The 19,285-nt window shown below is 39.5% G+C and overlaps 1 protein-coding gene across 3 annotated transcripts in view; it reads left to right on the top strand.

Annotated features, from left to right (window-relative positions):
* VSNL1 (visinin like 1) overlaps window positions 1-19,285 on the top strand; it is a 91,800-nt gene that overhangs the window by 25,906 nt on the left and 46,609 nt on the right. For all 3 annotated transcript variants that reach the window (XM_017824813.1, XM_017824812.1, XM_017824814.1), the window contains exon 2: window positions 13,966-14,132. In XM_017824813.1, the coding sequence (XP_017680302.1) occupies window positions 13,971-14,132 (162 nt within the window). In that variant the 5' untranslated portion in view covers window positions 13,966-13,970. The remainder of the gene's footprint in view (window positions 1-13,965; window positions 14,133-19,285) is intronic.

The raw sequence follows: 19,285 nt of genomic DNA, 5'->3' as shown, positions 1-19,285 counted from the left end.
CCTGTGTAACAGAGATATTCGGTACTAAAGAACTCATGTTCTCAGTCTGCATTAAAGAAATTTTTACATTTAATCAATTGTGTGCTTTATGACAGAATTGGATTGGCAGCTCTGGAAAGAGAATCTTCTAAAGGAGGAAGCACAGTGAATACTTCTAAATTCAGTCCTAGTAGGACCAGTTCATACATTCCCAGCTTTGACCTTTTTTGCTCCAATATCCTTTAACGATACTAGTCAAGGCTGAGAAATGACTTGGAGATCAACTATGATTTGGACCTCCTGTGCATTATGAAACAGCAAAGGGGGTATAGTGGGGGACTTGGCAGTGCTGGGTTAACGGTCGGGCTCTGTGTTCTTAAAGATCTTTTCCAACCTGAACGATTCTCTGATTCTGTGATTGGATCTGTGCATAGGCACAAAGAACAGGTGAGCCTGGAAGCTCTGTCTTGGGCACTGCTGACCTGTCCTGGCTGCACGTGCATTCCTTGCTGGTTGTGTGTGTGCTGGTTTGAGTGGACAGGAGGGCTGACAGCTTGTTGTCTAACATAGCATAGCACAACAGCATCAACCTGTTAAGTGAGATCAGAAACACCTTATTTCCCATCCAACCTTCAGATCCAACCTTCAGAAGCAAGTGGGGATTAAGGCATTTTTCATGGACTCCAGAGGGAGAGCCTATAGATAGAAGCCTGATGAATTAATTTCAGCAAGCAGGGTTTCTCTATGATGGCTTTTCTCTGCTATCAAAACAGGGCACCATGTCATTTAACTGATTTGTTAGTTCAAGTGTGTGGTGAGTGTTGGTCTTCTCCCAGGAAACAAACGACAGGTTGAGAGAAAATGGCCTCAGGTTGCATTAGGGGAGGTTTGGATATTAGGAAAAATGTCTTCACTCAAAGGGTGGTCAGACATTGAAAGAGGCTGCCTATGGAAGTGGTGCTATCACCATCCCTGGATGTGTTCAGAAGGCACATGGGTGTGGCACTTGAGGATATAGTTTAGAGCTGAACACGGTGTTGCTGGGTTAGCTGTTGGAATTGATGATCTTAGAGGGCTTTTCTAACCTAAAAAATTCTATGATTCTAAGTTAACTGTCTAAATTATGAGGGCAAGATCACATTCACCTGATTCAGCTGCTTAAGCAGAGGTGTCTAATGCCATCTGTAAGGGCCTAAGGTGTCTGAGACATCAACATGTGTCCAGACAGCTGAGGTGACTGGAGTGGCTTAAGTCATACCAGTTAGGTCATCTCATCCTTGTTGCTGTGAGGTGGTTGCCAACCTGTCTGCTTAGAGCTGGATTGAAGGTATTAAAATGTTATTTCAAATGAGCCATCCAACGACTCTAAAATTTATTACATTTATTCCAAACCATAATATCAAAAGTGATGGAAAAACTTTGCATTTCAAAGTTTGAAAATTCTACCTTAGGAAAATATTTTCAGGTTTTCTTCTGTGTTTCCTTGATAGTTGTTGTTATTCCTGTGTGAATTTTAAGTATATTTTTCCTGTTCAAGCTGTGTGTGTGATTCATTTGCTCACTTGTTTGTATGAGTAACATTTTTGATCACCCCTCAACGTCCAACTGAAAAGTGTAAAGCCATTGATTCCATTCTGCAGAATTATGATTCATCTTCTCAGTAATGTCTTTCCTCTGCATTTAATCATGCTCCATCTGAAGCAGTCACAAGGGATAGTTCTGACGATTTGTTTATAATGAATTTGGGGTGAGCATTGCGCCAATGGATCACTAGCCACAATGATGTAAACACTTTATTTTGATTTTGAAAGGTTTTTAGTAAAATAAAAAGCTGTAATCTCCTTTCCTGCTAACTGCTTCTGTTAAAATCTGCCATAATACAGCCATGTGGGTTTTAGTAATGTAGTTTTTTAGCCCATAGGTCAAAACAATCTGTTGAAATCAGCTCAATGACAGCAGTCATAGATGGGTGTGCAAAAGCGAGCTAACTCCAGTCTGGGATGCTCCTTTTCAGGCAGAAATGGAATGGAAGCAAAAACTTTAAAGTGTGTCTTTATGTGTTAGCTTATATTTATTTCAGTTATCACAACACTATTTGTAGCCCATATGCTGATATATAATTGTCATTACAGGACACAGGAGCATGAACAAGATGAAAAAGAGACCCTGTCACTGCTGTGTAAGTTGGGAACAGAGAGAAAACAATCCAATCACTGATCTTGGCTGCTGTTAATTCCAGCAGAGTCTGCAGGATGGCCATACAGTGCTCACCATACCTTCTTCTCCCTGTGAATTCAGAGCAATGAGACAGGGTCTTGCATTATTGGATGGGGCTGCTAAAGGGACTGTGTTGGGTAAAGAGAGAGTTGGATGTTAGAGGTGGGTTGGAGAATGTAATTTAGCATTTACATGATCAGAGTGAAATTCGTTACAATAGAATGTTGTATTTAATAATAAGAAGAATTATTTATCTTACTCTTTGAGGCAAGGACTTGAGAACTATACTGAAGAAAAAGCAGGGAATGACATGGACATAAAAAAACAATCCTGAACAGCTTGATCTCTGCAGTTCAGCTACTTAAAACTATTTTGGTTTGAGGAGGCCTGGAAAAGGGTGGAAAAGAGTTTTTCCACGTCTTTGATGGAAGTAAATAGTATTTTAGAAAGGACTGCCTGTATGTGGTACACCAGAATATTACACTTGTCATGACATTAATCAAACCTGAATAAGTATTGAGATGTATAGGAATAAAAGTCAACTTTGGCAAATGTATGTGTTTCTCAGTGAGATCAGGAACAGCATTAGGTTATCCACTGTCAATAAGCAAGGTAGGATTTTTCTTGTGTCACTTTAAGCATTTAGAAATCCAGTTTCAGATCTAAGTTTACAAGGCTGCCTCTACAAGCAGCAGAAAGAAAGAGGCACTTGGTGATTCATTCTGTCTTAAAATACTCATGCATATATTCATCCTGCCGCTTTCAGACATCTCTCTCTGTATGGGGTGAATCACACTGAAATTTCTGGCCATCTCCATTGACTGCAGAGGGACCAAAGACAACTGACTTTTTAAGCATCAAACATTTGATTCAATTAGTGCACCTTTGCAGAAAGAGTGCACTAATTGAGTGCACTCAAAAGAGTGATGAGGAGTATAGATATAAATGAAGAGTGAATCTTGTACCATTAAGCAAAGCCCAATGACTTATGAGTCAGAGATGCAGTCCTATAAAGGCATCTGATGGATTCAAACTCAAATTAAAATGAGGCTGAAAGGTGAACAGTGAAAGTACTTCTTAGTGACAATACCAACTTAAGGAGTTTGGCTTTGCACGTATCAAACCAGAGTACAGTGACATTTCAAACTAACAATATGGAAAACTGATAGCAAATCAGAATGTAATACAAGTGGAGAGAAAGCACGTAATACTTTTTGATAACTTTATGACAAAATAAATGAATATCTACAAACAAATGAAAACTAAGGAAAAAATGTGCATATATGGAAATGAGGTCAAGGCAATGGCTAAAGTTTAAAAAACCTTATCCCCAAGCATGAACCTTCAATAATCTTTAACTCAAAGAAAAGCAGAATTTTAATTCACACTAGTCTCTACAAATTGACAAAAATTCTGTATCTCAGACAGAGGAAATGTTGATACAGTTTGACATATCAAAACTAGATGGGTGTTTACAATCTACACAAATGTTGTCCCATGGTTCCAGAATAAGACTGGAACCTACTCAGAGAAATTAAAATGTGCATGCATGCCCTGTCAGTGTTCTTCTAAAAAAGAGTTGTTTGCAAAAATTATCCCCGAAAAGGTGGAGTACTGAATAGTGGATAGATCTCTGAAATATCTAAAATTGTATGAACCACTCTTTTGAAATGGAAGGCTTAGAAAGTGACTATCAGTGCTGATATGTAACTTGTTCCAGTGGCCACTCTGAAGTAGTGATGTCCAGGAGGCTCCAGATTTCACATCTCATGAGGGAAAGCTTATTGGAAACCATATTCTAGAATAAAACCTCAGAGAAAGCAATCAAAAACTCTTATATTTCATAAAAGGTACAAAACAAACTTGTCACAGCAATCAAGGCTCTGATATTGGAGCATTCTGGATAATTAGGTGATTGCAATGGTATTCAGCATATGAATTATTAGGGAAAGGTACAGTAAATGTGCTGCAGGCATTTTAAGATTATTATTTACGAGGAAAAAATTCAGGACAACAGACCTGTGAAGAAAATACATATTCCACTGCTGAAAAATGAGTCTTCTTCCTAAATTCACACCTTCTTGTTACTCACTGAGCACCACCAGCAATAGACACTGGGCCAGTAGCAAAATGAAACTATGGCAACAGATGAACTTAACATGTTTGTCTCAGCATTAACAAGCATATTGTTCTCTCCAGAAATTAATCACTAAATTTTGTAGAACATATAAATCACTAAATTCTACTGAAATATTGGAAAATAGGTTGACATGGCAATAAACTCACAAACAAACAAGTTTGAGTTATGGCAGGCATCAAAGCCAAATAACAAAGGTAAAGAGGAAGCAAAAATTTTCTTAAGGACAACTGATCATTCAGAGCCTAAACTTTCTGTAGAAATGGGGACACTCTCCTCCTTGTGGTCTGAAAGAGCCTGAGAGAAAGAACAAGCAAAAGAGGGATTTTGTCCCTGTCTTTCCAAGTACAAAGCTAAGTCATAGAGCCTGGAAGCTCTTCTGAGCACTTGTGTCTTGTTGAACAACTCAAGTAATTCTTAGCTTTGCGCTGTGTCCTGCCATCCATGTCCACTTGCAAAGGAGAAGAGCTAGCTATAGCTTTTTGTAAGCAACTTCCCAATACAAATGAGGAACGGGGGCAGAAATAAGACCCTGCCATGTTCTTTAGACCAGGTTAGTTTTTACCTAAGCTGCCAGCTTCAGCACTGGGCTTTGAATAGAGCCCTACTGTGACTCACAGGAGTGCATCAACAGTGGAACTACTGGTGAATCTGGTATTGCTGTTGATTTTCATATTGAAAATGTAGAGAACTCCCTTTTGCTTTATTCCAGACTCAACAGAAAGCAAATCCACACCTTTAATGAGATAAATGCAATTTTAGTTTCCTAGTCACCCAAAGAAAAAAAAGCCCTACATACCAGTCATTGTTGTGTTAGAGCATCCTCCTGCACAGCTTTTACCCTTTCAAATTTTTTTTTATTGCTTGAATCTAATTGAATATCCATCTCATTTCAAATAAAATTTAAACATATATCTCTCTTCTCTTGGTTAAACCTCTTTTCTCCATTTATTATTCAATTCGGTTGGATAATTGCATTCCTTAATGTAATTACTCTATATTTTTCCCCATTTCTTTTGCACGAAGAGATTACGGACCTGAATCTGATATTTGGTAAAGCCAGTAAAGTAATCTGAAATCACTGGATTTATTCCAGTTTTTGCTGTAGTGTAATATAAATCAGGATCTAGCCTATTTGTTTCACCCATAGTTTGAAGTTTATGTTGCCAGCTGTAAATCATGTCTGCTATATATTTCAGTATATAGCAGTACAGTGTTACACAAACGCAGAATCACAGGATGGATAAGGTTGGAAGGGACCACAGTGGGTCATCTGGTCCATCCTCTCTGCTTGAGTGGAGTCATCCTAGAGCTCGTTGCACGGTATTGCATCCACCCAATTCTTGAATATCTCCAGTGAGGGAGACTCCACAACCTCTCTGGGCAATCTGTTCCAGTGCTCGGTCTCCCACACAGTAAAGAGGTTCTTCCTTGTACACACACATGTAAATTCTTATTTTTCAGTCATAGTTGGTTAGAAACTCAAAAGAGAGCTCCAGGTATTGTCTGAAGGAGAAAGCTGTTCCTTCAGGCTTGGTTTTGCTTCTAAGTAGGGAGAACAACATGGTCCTGAGGTAACTGATGCGCAATACAGCAACATAAAAGTCTTTTAGCTCTACCTATACCTGATAATCAATTTCTCCCACAACTATTACTGAAAGGATGTCTGCAGCTCTTGAGTCACAGAACTGTGGAGGGTGGCAGGGACTTCTGAAGACTGTGCAGTGGTCAGCCCTGCTCAGCAGGGTCAGCTAGAGTGGGTCCTCAGTGCCTGGCATTGTCCAGCCCCATTTGGCTGTCACAGTGTCAAGTACTCTGCCCTTGGTGCCTCTGCCGATGTCTGAGGTGGTGTTCCTTGCCTGGCTTTTCTGTCCTGACAGCAAACACCTGGAGGTGGATTTCTTTCATCTTCCACTCCTACAGGTTGTTGCAGCTCTTCTTTCTTGCAGGCAAAGTGCAGATGTGGAGCTGCTGTGTGTTTAGATCCAGGGGTTCTGAGAAAGGAGTAGGAAGATGGGACTAAGCCAACTGAGGGAGTTTTTGACTCATGGGGGTCAGACCCATCTGCGGGAGAGCCACAGATGCCATGTGTATTAGGGAGGGGTTTGTACCATACTGAATCTTGAAAACCATGACACTGTTGCAAGCTCAACAAAACTGATATTTATTACCAAGAGGTGGCCAACCAAACGAAAAAACCCAAAAGGGAGGAAGGAGGAGAGAAATAAGCCCCCAGAACGACCTCCCCAGTTACCCAGCTGTTGCCCATAAAGTTATCTTACCGACCTAGCATGCCTGTAATTACCCATAGCAGAAGCTGCATCCTTGGAGAGTCAGTAAGTTCACAAAGTGGCAGGTGTCCCCGCCAAAGGCAACGTTGTCCTTCCTTGTTGTGAAGCTAGTTCCTCCCAAAGAAGAGCTATCTGCTTTTTATACAATTAATTGAATGACCTCAACCTCTGCAGGTGTGGCCATCACCACCCAGCCAGAGGTCCTCCATCCCACCACCTATTGTGCAAGTGCATCCCTTCAGTGCATGCGTGAGAATTTTGGAATTCCCCGTACACATGCGCAGTATGCTTAGGGGATCTTCCCTAATTGAGTTGGGGGTCATGACTTCCTCCCCTCTTCTTTGGTTTCTCCTTCAAATGTCCTTGGCAGACGATGAACCAATCACAGAACACCAATTAATATAGTTTATACAAGAAGCTCTCTTTCCAAGGACGAAGTATCGATTTATCAGTACTTGTTTTCTCAAAACTTGGCAGGGAAAGAACAGAACTTTTACAGTTGTTTGGGCCAAACACAGACCAGAAGTATCAGCGTAAATTCACCCTGGTACACCATGACGTCATTAAGTAAAGGCTCCTGATCACTGAAGAAGATCTGGCTTACAGGAGAGACAGTGACAGGAAAAAAACAACTGCTGCCACCACTAGTTCCTTCTAACACGACTGGCCCCTTTTTCGAAAGGTTTAATCATAGTATGGTACTTACATGGTGTCAGCATCATAAGAGCTGGTATCATGCAACAGTACCAGAACCTTCTCTAAAATATCTTAATCTTTTGAATGTTTGGGGAGAAAAAAGGGCTTTCTAGTATGGTTCTACTATGCAAGGTATAGGACTCAGCATCATCCTTGCTTCATGCAAACTGACTTAGAAATTGTGTTGACAACTGATGTGAAGAGGTGCTTCACAAATTGCCTAGGGAGAATAGAATCATAAAATAGTCTGGGTTGGAAGGGACCTTAAAGATCATCTAGTTCCAACCACCTGTCAGGGGCAGGGACACCTTCCGCTAAACCAGGTTGCCCAGGGCCCCATCCAACCCGGCCTTCAACACTTCCGGGGATGGAGCATCAACCACTCTGAGCAACCTGTTCCAGTGCCTCACCAACCTTATTGCAAAAAATTTCTTCCTTATCTCTACCTTCTTTCAATATAAAACCGTTACTCCTTGTCCTTTCACTACAACCCCTGGTGAAGAGTCTCTCTCCATGGGGATGGGAAAATTCCTCTTCTTTTCCACACATACATTTCCTTGGGTACTTATTTCCATGGGGCTTTGGCTATGAGGTCGTTGTTTGTTTTGTCTGTGAAAGACACGCTACAGCTCCAAATTTCGTCTTCTTCTGTGAAACAATAAGTGTATTTGAAGAAATGAGGCATCTTTGTGGCTTGATAGCCTGCTTCTATCTATCCTTCATACTGATGTTAGAAAAGGCAGTGTCTGAAGTAGCTTGAAGAGAAAGGAACGATGCTGAGAATCTTCAGGAGTTAGAGTTAGTATCAGCACACAGCTGGAAATTTGATAAACAGCCTGCTTAAAAATCATATGAAAATGATTCTGTTATTGTAAATTATATGCTTTCCCCAGCACTAATTGTTTGGGGTTTTGTTACCTGTATGTATGTATGTTGGAGTCTATACAGTGTTTGATGTGCCGTTTATAGATTTGTATTGTGTCAAAGATTGCAAAGACACCCACCATGCTTGCTTGCTCAATGCCTGGATTTCACATGTAGTCCCCAGGAGTCAGCACGTTCCTGTGGGAGCTTGTGAGCTCGGAGTGGGCAGAGGGGTGGGGGTGAACCACAGTTTTCCTTCCAACCTAATGAGTGCCTGCCAGCACAGCTGAGCTGGCAAAGTGAGTGTTGTCATTTGCTTCTGGCATAGTCCACACGACTCATTCCCATTTCCCAAAGCCAGCGAAGAGCAAGAAAAACATGCACCATACAAGGGAATTCATCAAATGCACAGAACTCACGAGGCTGCAGAGGTGTTAGTTGACTACCAACTGCTTCAGCTCATGCAGAATTACTTGGAAACCAGAGTGTGAACATGGTCAGGTGTCAAAGCAGCCAAAGTACATGGGGATTAGTTGGGGTAGTTCCAATCAGTTAGGTGCTTGTGCCCAGGGATATAAGGCACTCCTGGAATCAGTGAGGGGAGGGAGGTGACCAGTCACCAGCACCTCTTCTCTAAATGATCCTTTGGATGAGCACTTTTTCTCTCAGCTATCCATGGGGGAATTTAGTGAAATTAGGCAGCTACTGCGTATGCCAAAAACGTATGCCCCATTTCCCTCTAACTGTGTCACAGAATGACAGAATCTCCAAGACTGGAGGAGGCCTCTAAAGATGCCCAAGTCCAAGCCCCTCCTCAAGCAGGGTCAGCTAGAGATGATTGCACAGAACTGTCCAGTGGGGTTTTGAGTATCTTCGAGGATGGAGACTCCACAACTTTTCTGGGTAACCTCTTCCAGTGTTTGATCACCTGCACAGTAAAGAAGCATTTTCTTACATTAAAACAGAATTGCCTGAACCCGAGTTTGTGCCCACTGCCTCTTGTCTCCCTGGGCACCCCTGAGAGGAGGCTGGCTCTGCCATATTTGTTCCCCTCATTGGGTGTTTAGACACACATTGATAAGACCCTCTGAGCCTTCTCTTCTCCAGGCTTAACAGCCCTAGCTGTCTCAGATTTCCTTTGTATGACCAATGCTTATCACCTTTGTGGCTGTTTGCTGGACTCTCTCCAGTAAGTCCATGTCTGTCTGGTAGGGGGAGCCCAACAGTGGATCCAGTGACCTGGTGAACTGGTGAGATGTGTCTCCCCAGTGCAGAGCAGAGGGGAAGGATCACCTCCCTCAACCTCCTGTCAGCACTTTTCCTGAAGCAACATGAAAAGGAAATGGTTTTATATAACTGTATTTATGGGAAGTAAGCAAAACAACACAGAACTGGTTTTCAAGGACAGGGCTGGACATAGTTGGTCCTGTCTTCTCAGTGTAATTTGGGTCCTTTTTCAGCACAAACGTAAGATCGTTGGAAGCACTCAGTTTATTCTTCCTTAGGAGCAGCCAGAGTTCTGTTTGTTTGCACTTGGTCCCTTTGAACTCTGGGCACTTGCTGAGGAGACTGGAAGGTAACAGGAGGGGAAAGAAGTCGGTCCGAATGAAGCTGTGTTAGCAACAGTTTGGGAGATCTTTTGAAATCATTAAACAGCAAACAAGGTTCCGTAAGTCACATTTTGCTGTTGAACTCACATTTTTTTCCTTACATCTTTAATAAAATTTTGTTTTGTAGAACTGTGCTCACACTGGCAGCTTAGTACTGGCAAGCCAAGTGGGAGCTGCAGACCTGATAAACCTGTGCAGGAATTGCTGTAAGATATTCCAGGGAAAAAAACCTTGCTGGCCAGGAGGTTTGGATGATGATTGAGTGGAGAGTGAAGAGCATTTGAAATAGGACAAGCACATGTGGGACACATGATAGCATTGCAGGAAAGCTATTAAACAAATGATACCAGGTCTTAAAACTAGAAGAACTGTTTTCCTCTTTCTACATGATGACTTAATGCCCATTGCCTCTAAAGGCCCTAGTAAATCATATAAAATATTTGCTAACCCATGCTGGTGAACCATTTTAGAGTAAGTTCCAGCTGATGCTGAAGCCCTTTCCTGCTTCCCAGGCTGGCTGGCATGGGCCTCTTGAGGTCCAGCAGGGCAAAGAGCAGGCAGGTACATCCTTATATTGCACTTGCCTCAAGTTGGGGATTGGCTGTTTAATAAATTTCCATCTTTTAAATCTGACCTTCCTATGGACCTGTAAAAGCAGCAATTAAGGTGTTACTTAATGAAGTACTGGAGTACTAGTCTACTAAGTATTTCTCAAAAGCCATTTTCTCTGGGCAGCTGATGGCCTCTTTGAGCATTTCAGGAAAGGGACGTGTTTTTAAACTCAACCTTCATTGCTGTTGCTACTTGCTACACAACAGTAGAGTTTTACTGTTTTTCTTGATCTCTACTTTGGATTGTGTTGTCCTTGTTAGTATTAATAAGCATTCTCCTGCCAGAGTAACCTCATTGGGAACAGAATTGACACCTTTATTGATGCCATGTGGCACTCAAATACCTGATTCCTTGTTTATTTTGAATCTCTCCCCCACAATGGCTTGAAATCAAAGCATGATGCTTTTTTTTTCCTTTTCCCTTTCATGATTTTTGCCAGAAAACACAACGGAAGATGAATAGCAGTGTTTCAATTGTCACATTACATCGTTGGAAGTATGGAAATTGGAAGCAAATTTATAGTTTAAAATGGTAAAATTTACTAAAGAAAGAAATGCTTGCAGAGTGATCTTTCCTCTTCTTGAAAACTTAGTGATTGTGCAGCTGTTCTCTCCTGTCTTTTCCTAATGCGTATTCGTTGATTTTCACAAAGAAAATGCATGTTTGCAAAACCATGATTATAAGTTAATTAAAAATAGTTTTCATTTAGAAAACTAAATGTGTTGGTGGTAGCATACTCAATGCTAATGGGTGACTGTACTTTTTCAATAGTAATAAGAGATTCAGTGAAGCTCTAGAAGATCTTAGGATATGATTAACTAGATAATCTGTGTATTTGAGTTTTTATTCCCAAACAAGGTGGATCTCCCATAGCCAGAAGTGTGAGATTATATTTGATAATTATATGAGACTCTTGAGCTTTCTTGCAGATTGTAATTCAATTCCATAAGAAAAGAGCTTTAAAACATGGAGAAAGAATGAATGCTTCTAATTCCAGGAAGGCATTGTGGCAAGCTTGGTCAGCACGTCTCAAACAGAGCCCAGCAGATTATGCACCATGCTGTGCTGGAGCAGCAAATAAAAGTACCGAACCCAGCAGTCCCAAATGATACCTTTCTCAAATACTAGGTTAATTCTGTGGAAAAAATAAGTGTTTGAGAGTGTTTATCAAAATGTCAGCCGTGGTTTTCATTTACTATAGGATATTCTATGGTGAAGTACATCAGATATGGATGGAAGGTGTTTGGGACTTACTGGACTACCTGTGGCAGACAAGCAGCTGACCAAAATTAGGGACCCGTATCACAGAAGCAGAAAGCTGGTGTCTTGTTTCTCTGAATCTGATGATAGAGAAGGTTACATGTGGATATGTGTGTTTATTCATGTATTCTTACATGCTTAATCTCCATGTTCTATAGATGTTCTATAGTGTTTTATGTTCACAATATTGAAAACAATACAGGTCACTTTGGAAGATGGAGCTGAGATTCACAGTTCTGTCTGCTTCCACCTGTGTAGTGCCAGTTCCAAGGGCTTTAAAGTTAACACAACAAAGATTTAAAAGTTGCTATTACAGAAAAATTGTCAGTCAAAACCACCTGATTTTTGCTCATTGAAGATGCTTTTTTTCATTGATAGGTGTTGTTGAGTTAAACATTAATGGGGATAAGAATCCACATGAAAAGTCAAGTAAAAAAACACTTGGCTAAATTAAGAGAGCCAAAAGATGTCTTATGAATCTACCTAAGGTAGTTACCATAATTGCTGAGAATCATTAGAGGTCTTCTGGGTCCTAGGCAAAGCACGTTATGACTGCAAAGGTAACAGAGCTTAAATTAAAAAAAAAAAAACAAAAACAAAACCAGGAAATAAACAGGCTCCATAAAGACTAAAACAAATAAACCAGTCATTGTTTCATGTAAAGGTATCTAAGTTGGAGCTAGAGAAATAACTGTATTAGTATACTGTAGTCTCCATGGGATTTAAATTCAGATTTTTCCAAATTAAGTCAATGTCATACATGAGAAGATGGGGACTTCAGAGATAAGACTGGGGCAATTGTTCTAAATACTGTGAATTGCAAACCAGTTGTTCGGTCAAAACTGCTGATTTTTGGATATCTGAGTGTACAGCTATTCCTGTGGCAATTAACTGGAAAGTTAAACCCTTGCATATTTGTTCTAAGTTTACCAAAACATGTGAATGGGACACTGGCAAAGCTTCAGAATAAGTTTAGAGCAAGCGGTGTGCTGCCCTTAGTTAACAGCTGGGTGAGCCCTTGCAGCAGGTTCTTGTAGTTCAGAAAGATGAAGGAGAAGTGATTAACTTTGCACCTGCTCAAGGAAGGTTCCCATAAAGGAAATTATATAAATAGATCGATATGTTGGAATAGAACTAAGTGTGTCCTTCTGAGGAGAAAGAAATTGCCCCTTCGAAACAGGGGAATATGCCAAAAGCAATCGATTAATATCAGGAATGGGTAGTCATATGGACTAGAAATCAAGGCATTCAGCGTGGTGCAGTCATTAGAGATAGATGCTAAACTGGAGATAAAAATGGAAATGGAAAGCTAGGCTCAGGAAAGAAATTCATCACTTTGCAGTTCTGTACAGGACAAGTTAAGTGTTGTCTGTCATCTGACTAAAAAATAACTGAAAGACATCTGTCATGAAGCAAACTGTAGCAGAATGGGAAAAATTAAAGAAGAGGATTTCTCTAAAGTTCTGTCAAAGGATGTCTTTCTTGAAATGTCAAAGAACGTGGAAGTATCTCAGAGGACCAACATGAGTAATACTGAAATTGCTGTATTTATCTATACATACATGCGTATTTTGTATTTCTGGCTGTTTTATGTTTAATATTTGTAAGTGTGTATACCGAATGTATTTGATTAATGCATTGAATATCTCCGGAGTTAACAGTGTGAAATGTAAACCATCTAGTGCATATCAACTATGCATTAAATATATAAATATACATCTATGTATACATATGTGTATATATACATTTATATGTACAAATATATAGGAATTAAATTTATTTTTCCAGTTTAGTTTCATCATTTTTTGAGACCAAGTGTGTGGAGTCTTGCGTTGCTTCCTCCCAGTGGAACACCTCGTGCTGTATGTTACAAGCCTCTCTGTCCACAGCATTGGACCTATGAGGAATAGGTGCTAATGTGGGTGTCATATCAGAAGAGATTTTCAAGACAAAGAGTAATTCTGTGTACATCCCTGAATTTCTGATTTTTTTTGGTAAATTCAAAGAAAAAAATTAAGTAATCTTTTTCAATCTTAGTGTAAAAAAATGCTGTATGTTACCTAATTTTAAGGCAAATAATTAGTCTGTCTCCAGGCCTTGAGATTCCTAAATGAAAGAAGAATATTGCCTTTTCAATATTTTCAACCTCTAGTATTCAAGTATGACTAAGGTTCATGTTCACTAACAGATCTGGGAAGTTTGACTGAAAGCAGCAGTGAGTACGAGTGTGAAGTTCAATCTTTATGTCAATTCCAGTTTAATGGCCACATTTGGCTAATTATATTCATTTATTTTCAAGGCAAAATGGGGAAACAAAACAGCAAGCTGGCCCCCGAGGTGATGGAGGATCTGGTGAAGAGCACGGAGTTCAATGAACACGAGCTAAAACAGTGGTACAAAGGATTTCTAAAGGACTGTCCAAGTGGTAGACTGAACCTTGAGGAGTTTCAGCAGCTCTACGTAAAAGTAAGTTATTTAACTTACTTTAACTAAGTTCCTACTATTTGACTGCAGAAAAAGTTATGCAGTAACATAAAGCAAATGTGGTCAAGACTCGCTGGTCGTTTAGACTAAGGAATAACTTCACTGGGAGAAGCAATGATGATGAGATAAATGGGAAGTGCTACTGTCATCACACCAGAGATTCATGTAACTGCAGTGACTGGAAACAAAAGTTTAGAAAAAGAGCTGTGATATATTCACAAGAAAAATATTCTCTATGCTCTGCAATTCATGGGCCTCTTTCACCCTCAAAAGATGGTTGTGGTCCTGCTCAATACAAACCATGTGATTGCTGGACATACTTATATGACAGTGATGAAGTTTCATGGCAGTATGAGCTGCAGATAAATTACACACTGTCCACAAAGGAATTCTGTTTATAAATTTTAAGTATTGCCTTTATTTTTTTCCCTACTGTCACTTTGTTCTTATTTTATTGGAAAGGAAAAGCAGGCTGATCTGTTTATTTTCTTCTTATTTTTCATTATTTTATCAAGTTCAATTTAGTCTTTTCCTTACATTTATTATGTATTTATTCTGTAACAAGAAGAGTATGGGGGTAGCATAAGAAGTGTATTCATGTTACAAAGAAAATTATATTTTAATTCAGAATTGAATGTCTGCCTAAAGGTCAGAGACTTCAAAGTAATGTTAATTAGGAGAAATATTGGATGGCAGTGATGAAGAGTAAGATCAGAATAGCTCATAAATACGTGAGGCTGAATAAAAATAAAAAAGCCTTTCAAATGTAAGTAGTTAGTGTTGAGCACACTGGCAGTTTCTTCAGACAAGTGGTACTGTCGTTTCTCTCAAATGCATACTACAGTTCTTTCCTAAATTTCTTCAGCCTTGAACCCAATCATTCTGCAAATTATGCCTAGCCCCATTTTCTTTCTAATGAATGGTCTAGCAAAAACTTCCAACTCCAGCTTGCATAAATAAGCTTCTGTCTTCATATTTTAATATTTATAGCTCAAGATGTTGCCTCACAATCCTTTTCTTAAGAAATGAATGACTTTGTAATAGATGTTATTTTCAGATGAAAGAATTTTTACAGCCTCAGGTATTATGCATGTTATCGACTGATAATTTATAACTTCTATTTTAAATAGTTCTTCTGAGTGCACTTCCAGCAAGAGCAGACATCTAGTCATTTCTCATACATGTTTCTGAGAAAAGCAAACAGTCTTTATAAAATTCCTAATAAAGTGTGTCAGCTCTTTAGCAATAATTACTTTCTTTTTGGCAAATCAGAGTAAACGGATTATTTTTTTTTTAACAGTTTTTGTGTGCTGTGAGAAAAAGTATCTTCTGAAACCAGCTGAAAGCTGTTAGGACTACCTCCCTTCAAAGGGGCATTTGAAGTGTTTGTAGATATTTCGCAAGATACTTTACTCATGAAGGCATACCAGAGAGTAAATTCAATATCATGTTTACAGAAATGGTAGTGCAAAAAATAACAGGAAAAGCAGAAGCTGTATTTCGCTCTTGAAATTTGAAGACAGCTTTCTAATCTTACTAAACTGCAATATCTAGCCTTTAGGTTTATGGCCTCATATATCTTTAGATATGCACATCAAATACAATCGTTTCCCTTGCTTTGGTAGTTGTGGGGTTTGAGTTTTGCTGTGTAATGGCACTGTCATATATTTAGTCCAGTTTATTGCCATCCTATATACAGTGTCTATACAGGGCAAAATACTAATTTTGCAGAGGAGAAATACGATTAGCTGTAGTAAATCCAGAGCTGTACTACTCTTTCTGTTGCAGAAATGCTTGTAAAATAATGTCTCTGAGGAGCCAATAGTCTGAGTGTTGGCCGTGGTGGCGACTTCTCCTGTGCAGGACATTCTGCCTGCTCCAGCTGCTGGCTGCAGACAAAACCCCAGATGCGAAATTTCCTCTTTCCAGGAGGAGCCACCAGCACTTCAGTCCCCTTAAAGCATGTTCAGGGTGAAAATACATGAAGCATGTATTGATTTGTAATTCTTCTGCACAAGCTTGTAGTTGGGAGGGATGACATTTATCTGTTGGTCTAAACTGTATTTTATTGAAGAAGATTTCCACAGATCAATATATTTTGAAAAGAAATACAAGACTTACCTTCATTTCAGATTTATATTTACTTAAGATGACATTGTTTCTTTGTTCATGTGTTGTGTGGTGCACTGTTACATGCATTGATAAAAAGGTGTTGGTCATATAATTAAGATGCAAAGATAGCTCTTTTTTTTTAACTCATACAAAGTAAAAAATATCCTCAGCTTAAAGAGCCCAAACATTTTATATTATATGAGGAGCAATATTTTGAGGTGAATTTCCTTGATGTCTCCACTTCTCTTCCATCATAATTGCAGAGTGGGGTGTACAATGTTGGAGAACAGGAGCTGCTTTTTTTTTTTTCTTAATGAAATGTAACTAGAGGTGTCCTGGGATCCCACCTAATATGTTACTGTATCTAATGCCTGCTAATAAGCTTGATTTGATCTGAAGCAGAACATCCAGAACGTGTGTGATGTGGATGTCAGGTCCTCCACACCAACTCTACCAAGTCTACGTATTTGCATCAATTGTACTGTGCTGTTGACTGATGTAGATGAAGACTGTATTGACTAAAGGGGGAATCACTCTAGTTTGGCTTGGAAACATTTGCTATTGAAGTTTCCATTATGAATACCAATCATCCAGTGCTTAAAATAAATAGCAGTTACACAAATGGACTCTACAGAAAAATTATTTGCAGTGCTTTTAGTGGAAGTGTCTATAAAAATACTTAGTCAAGAACACCTCTTAAATAAGCAGCTAATAGGCAGAAGCATACTTTATACTGTTGCATATTTAGCATCTTCTGCAATATAACAGATTCATTAAAAATATTGGTTCATTTTTGGGTAGATAGATTCTTCTGGGGATCCAAAATCTGTGGCGAGCTGTTAGGGCTCATCTTTCCCTGCATGATGCTGAATGATATGAATGCTTCAGGAGTTTCTGAAATAGTTTATTGAAGAATTGGGTATATACTGCAAGCCCAGAGCCACAAAGAGACCTAAATGCTGAAACACCGAGTTAGCTGTCCTGACAGTCTGCACAGAGCATGGGAGGGGGAGAAATCTGTGGATAACATTGTGAAGAAGCTAAAACTCAAACCAGCATGCTGTAAACAAATGTGGAATTGCTATTAAATTCTACATTTCTCCAGGGTATATGTATCTGCTTTTATATGGGACTTGCACCTTTCAAACCTCTCCCACAGAGAACTATCTAGAACATTAGAAGTCCAGGCAAAAACAACTGACTGGAGTCCTTTTGTTTTCTCTCTTAAGTGACGAAGATAATATAATTGCCTTATCACAGTGGTTTAAGTACTCCTTAAGATGTAGAAAACCCTGAATCTATTAGAGGAAGAGCACTGCCAGAAGGCTGAGGGAGGTGATCCTGTCCCTTTACTCAGCCCTGCTGAGGCTGCATCTGAAGTGTTGTGTCCAGTTCTGGGCAACTCAGTACAGGAGAGACAAGGAGTTCCTGGAGCAAGTCCATTGGAGGGCAGCATAGATGATCAGGGGACTGGAGCATCTCCCTTATGAGGGAAGGCTGAGGGATCTGGGCCCGTTCAGCGTTGAGAACAGGCAACTGAGAGGGGACATCATCAACGTCCATAAGTATCTGAAGAGAGGATGTCAAGAGGATGGAGCTGGACTCTTCCCTGTGGTGCCCAGCAATAGGACAGAAACTGATACACAGGAAGTTCCACCTGAATATGAGGAAGAACTTCTTTCCTGTGCGGGTGACTGAGCACTGGAACAGATTGCCCAAAGAGGTGGTGCAGTCTCCTTCACTGGAGATGTTCAGGAACTGTCTGGATGCAATCCTGTACCATGTGCTCTAGGATGACTCTGCTGGAGCAGGGAGGTTAAACCACTGCGGTTCCTTCTAACCTTACCCATTTTGTGAATTATCTTGTCCCTGTTTGAATCTGCACTGCTCACCCTCTCATTTATCTACCTGTGATGAAATATCACCTTTTGGGATGCTGACAATATCCCAATTAACCTCTTTTTCTGCAGGAAATAGCATCAGACAGGCTGAAACCTAGAATTTCCCTGTTCAAAGAGAATACCCTAACTTAATCCTGCCTGGCTTTCTTAATTTTCCTTTTTTCTCTTCTGAAAAGTCCTTAATTCTTTTATCTTACGTAAAACTTCATTAACATTGTGAGCAGAGAGCTAAGAAATTAATATACAAAACTGTCATTAAAATAAAATATACTAATACAAAATTCTGAAGTGTTCCTATCATTCTTTAGGGTTTCTTGCAGTCTAGAGGGCCAAATACATTTTTCTTCAGATCTTTTGAATTCACTGGGTTTAGATGAATATGCCCTAGAGTGTGTAAGTGTGCATAATCACTGCTAATATTCACAGGAATTATGTATGTTTATTAAGTGGAAAATAGGCTTCTATATTGTGATACTTCTTGAACTGGGTCACTGAACATGAAAAGCATATCCTCTGCATTAACAACAGAAATAAGCATCAATGGTCCTATAACTGGAAGGGTAGGGTTAGGAGTGATCATGATATAATGCTAGCATTAAATAAAGCAGTTTAGTTTGTGAATTTATGGCACCTATATATTTAGCTATGTTCTAGAGTTTTATAGATAACATTTAAATGAAAAAAAAAAAGATGAAGAAAAAGTGATGCTATTTGATTAATTACAGTCAAATAGTTTGTCATATTTTTGGCTTCTATCTCACATTTCTGGACTTGAAGGGAATTGATTTCTAGTCCTTCATTTTAATATGTGTAGGACAAAAGAATCTCAAAGATCTATTACATTTAAGAGGGTGTATTTGCAGCCTCTTTTTCTCTATCCAGATTTTCAAGATAGGCTAGCATCTTTCTAAAGATGGCACAGAGCTACTCAAAATTTTAGGTTAGGGCTGCTTTTCAGGCTTTAAGTGGCTGCAAAAAAGTAGGATTCCAGAATGGCACAGCTGTGTTTACAGATGTCCTGAAGATAGATGCAGTTGTACTGGCAGAAACTGATTTTTCTGGGATCATCTCTTTTAACTGGTAGAGCTGTGGTGGTTTTATGAGTGTGGTTTGGCCACTTAA

This window comes from Lepidothrix coronata, unplaced genomic scaffold (assembly GCF_001604755.1).
Source record: "Lepidothrix coronata isolate B3197 unplaced genomic scaffold, Lepidothrix_coronata-1.0 Scaffold113, whole genome shotgun sequence".
NCBI classification, from domain to species: Eukaryota; Metazoa; Chordata; class Aves; order Passeriformes; family Pipridae; genus Lepidothrix; species Lepidothrix coronata.
The sequence above is the reverse complement of the archived record's forward strand: the minus strand, read 5'-3'. Positions and strand labels throughout refer to the sequence as shown.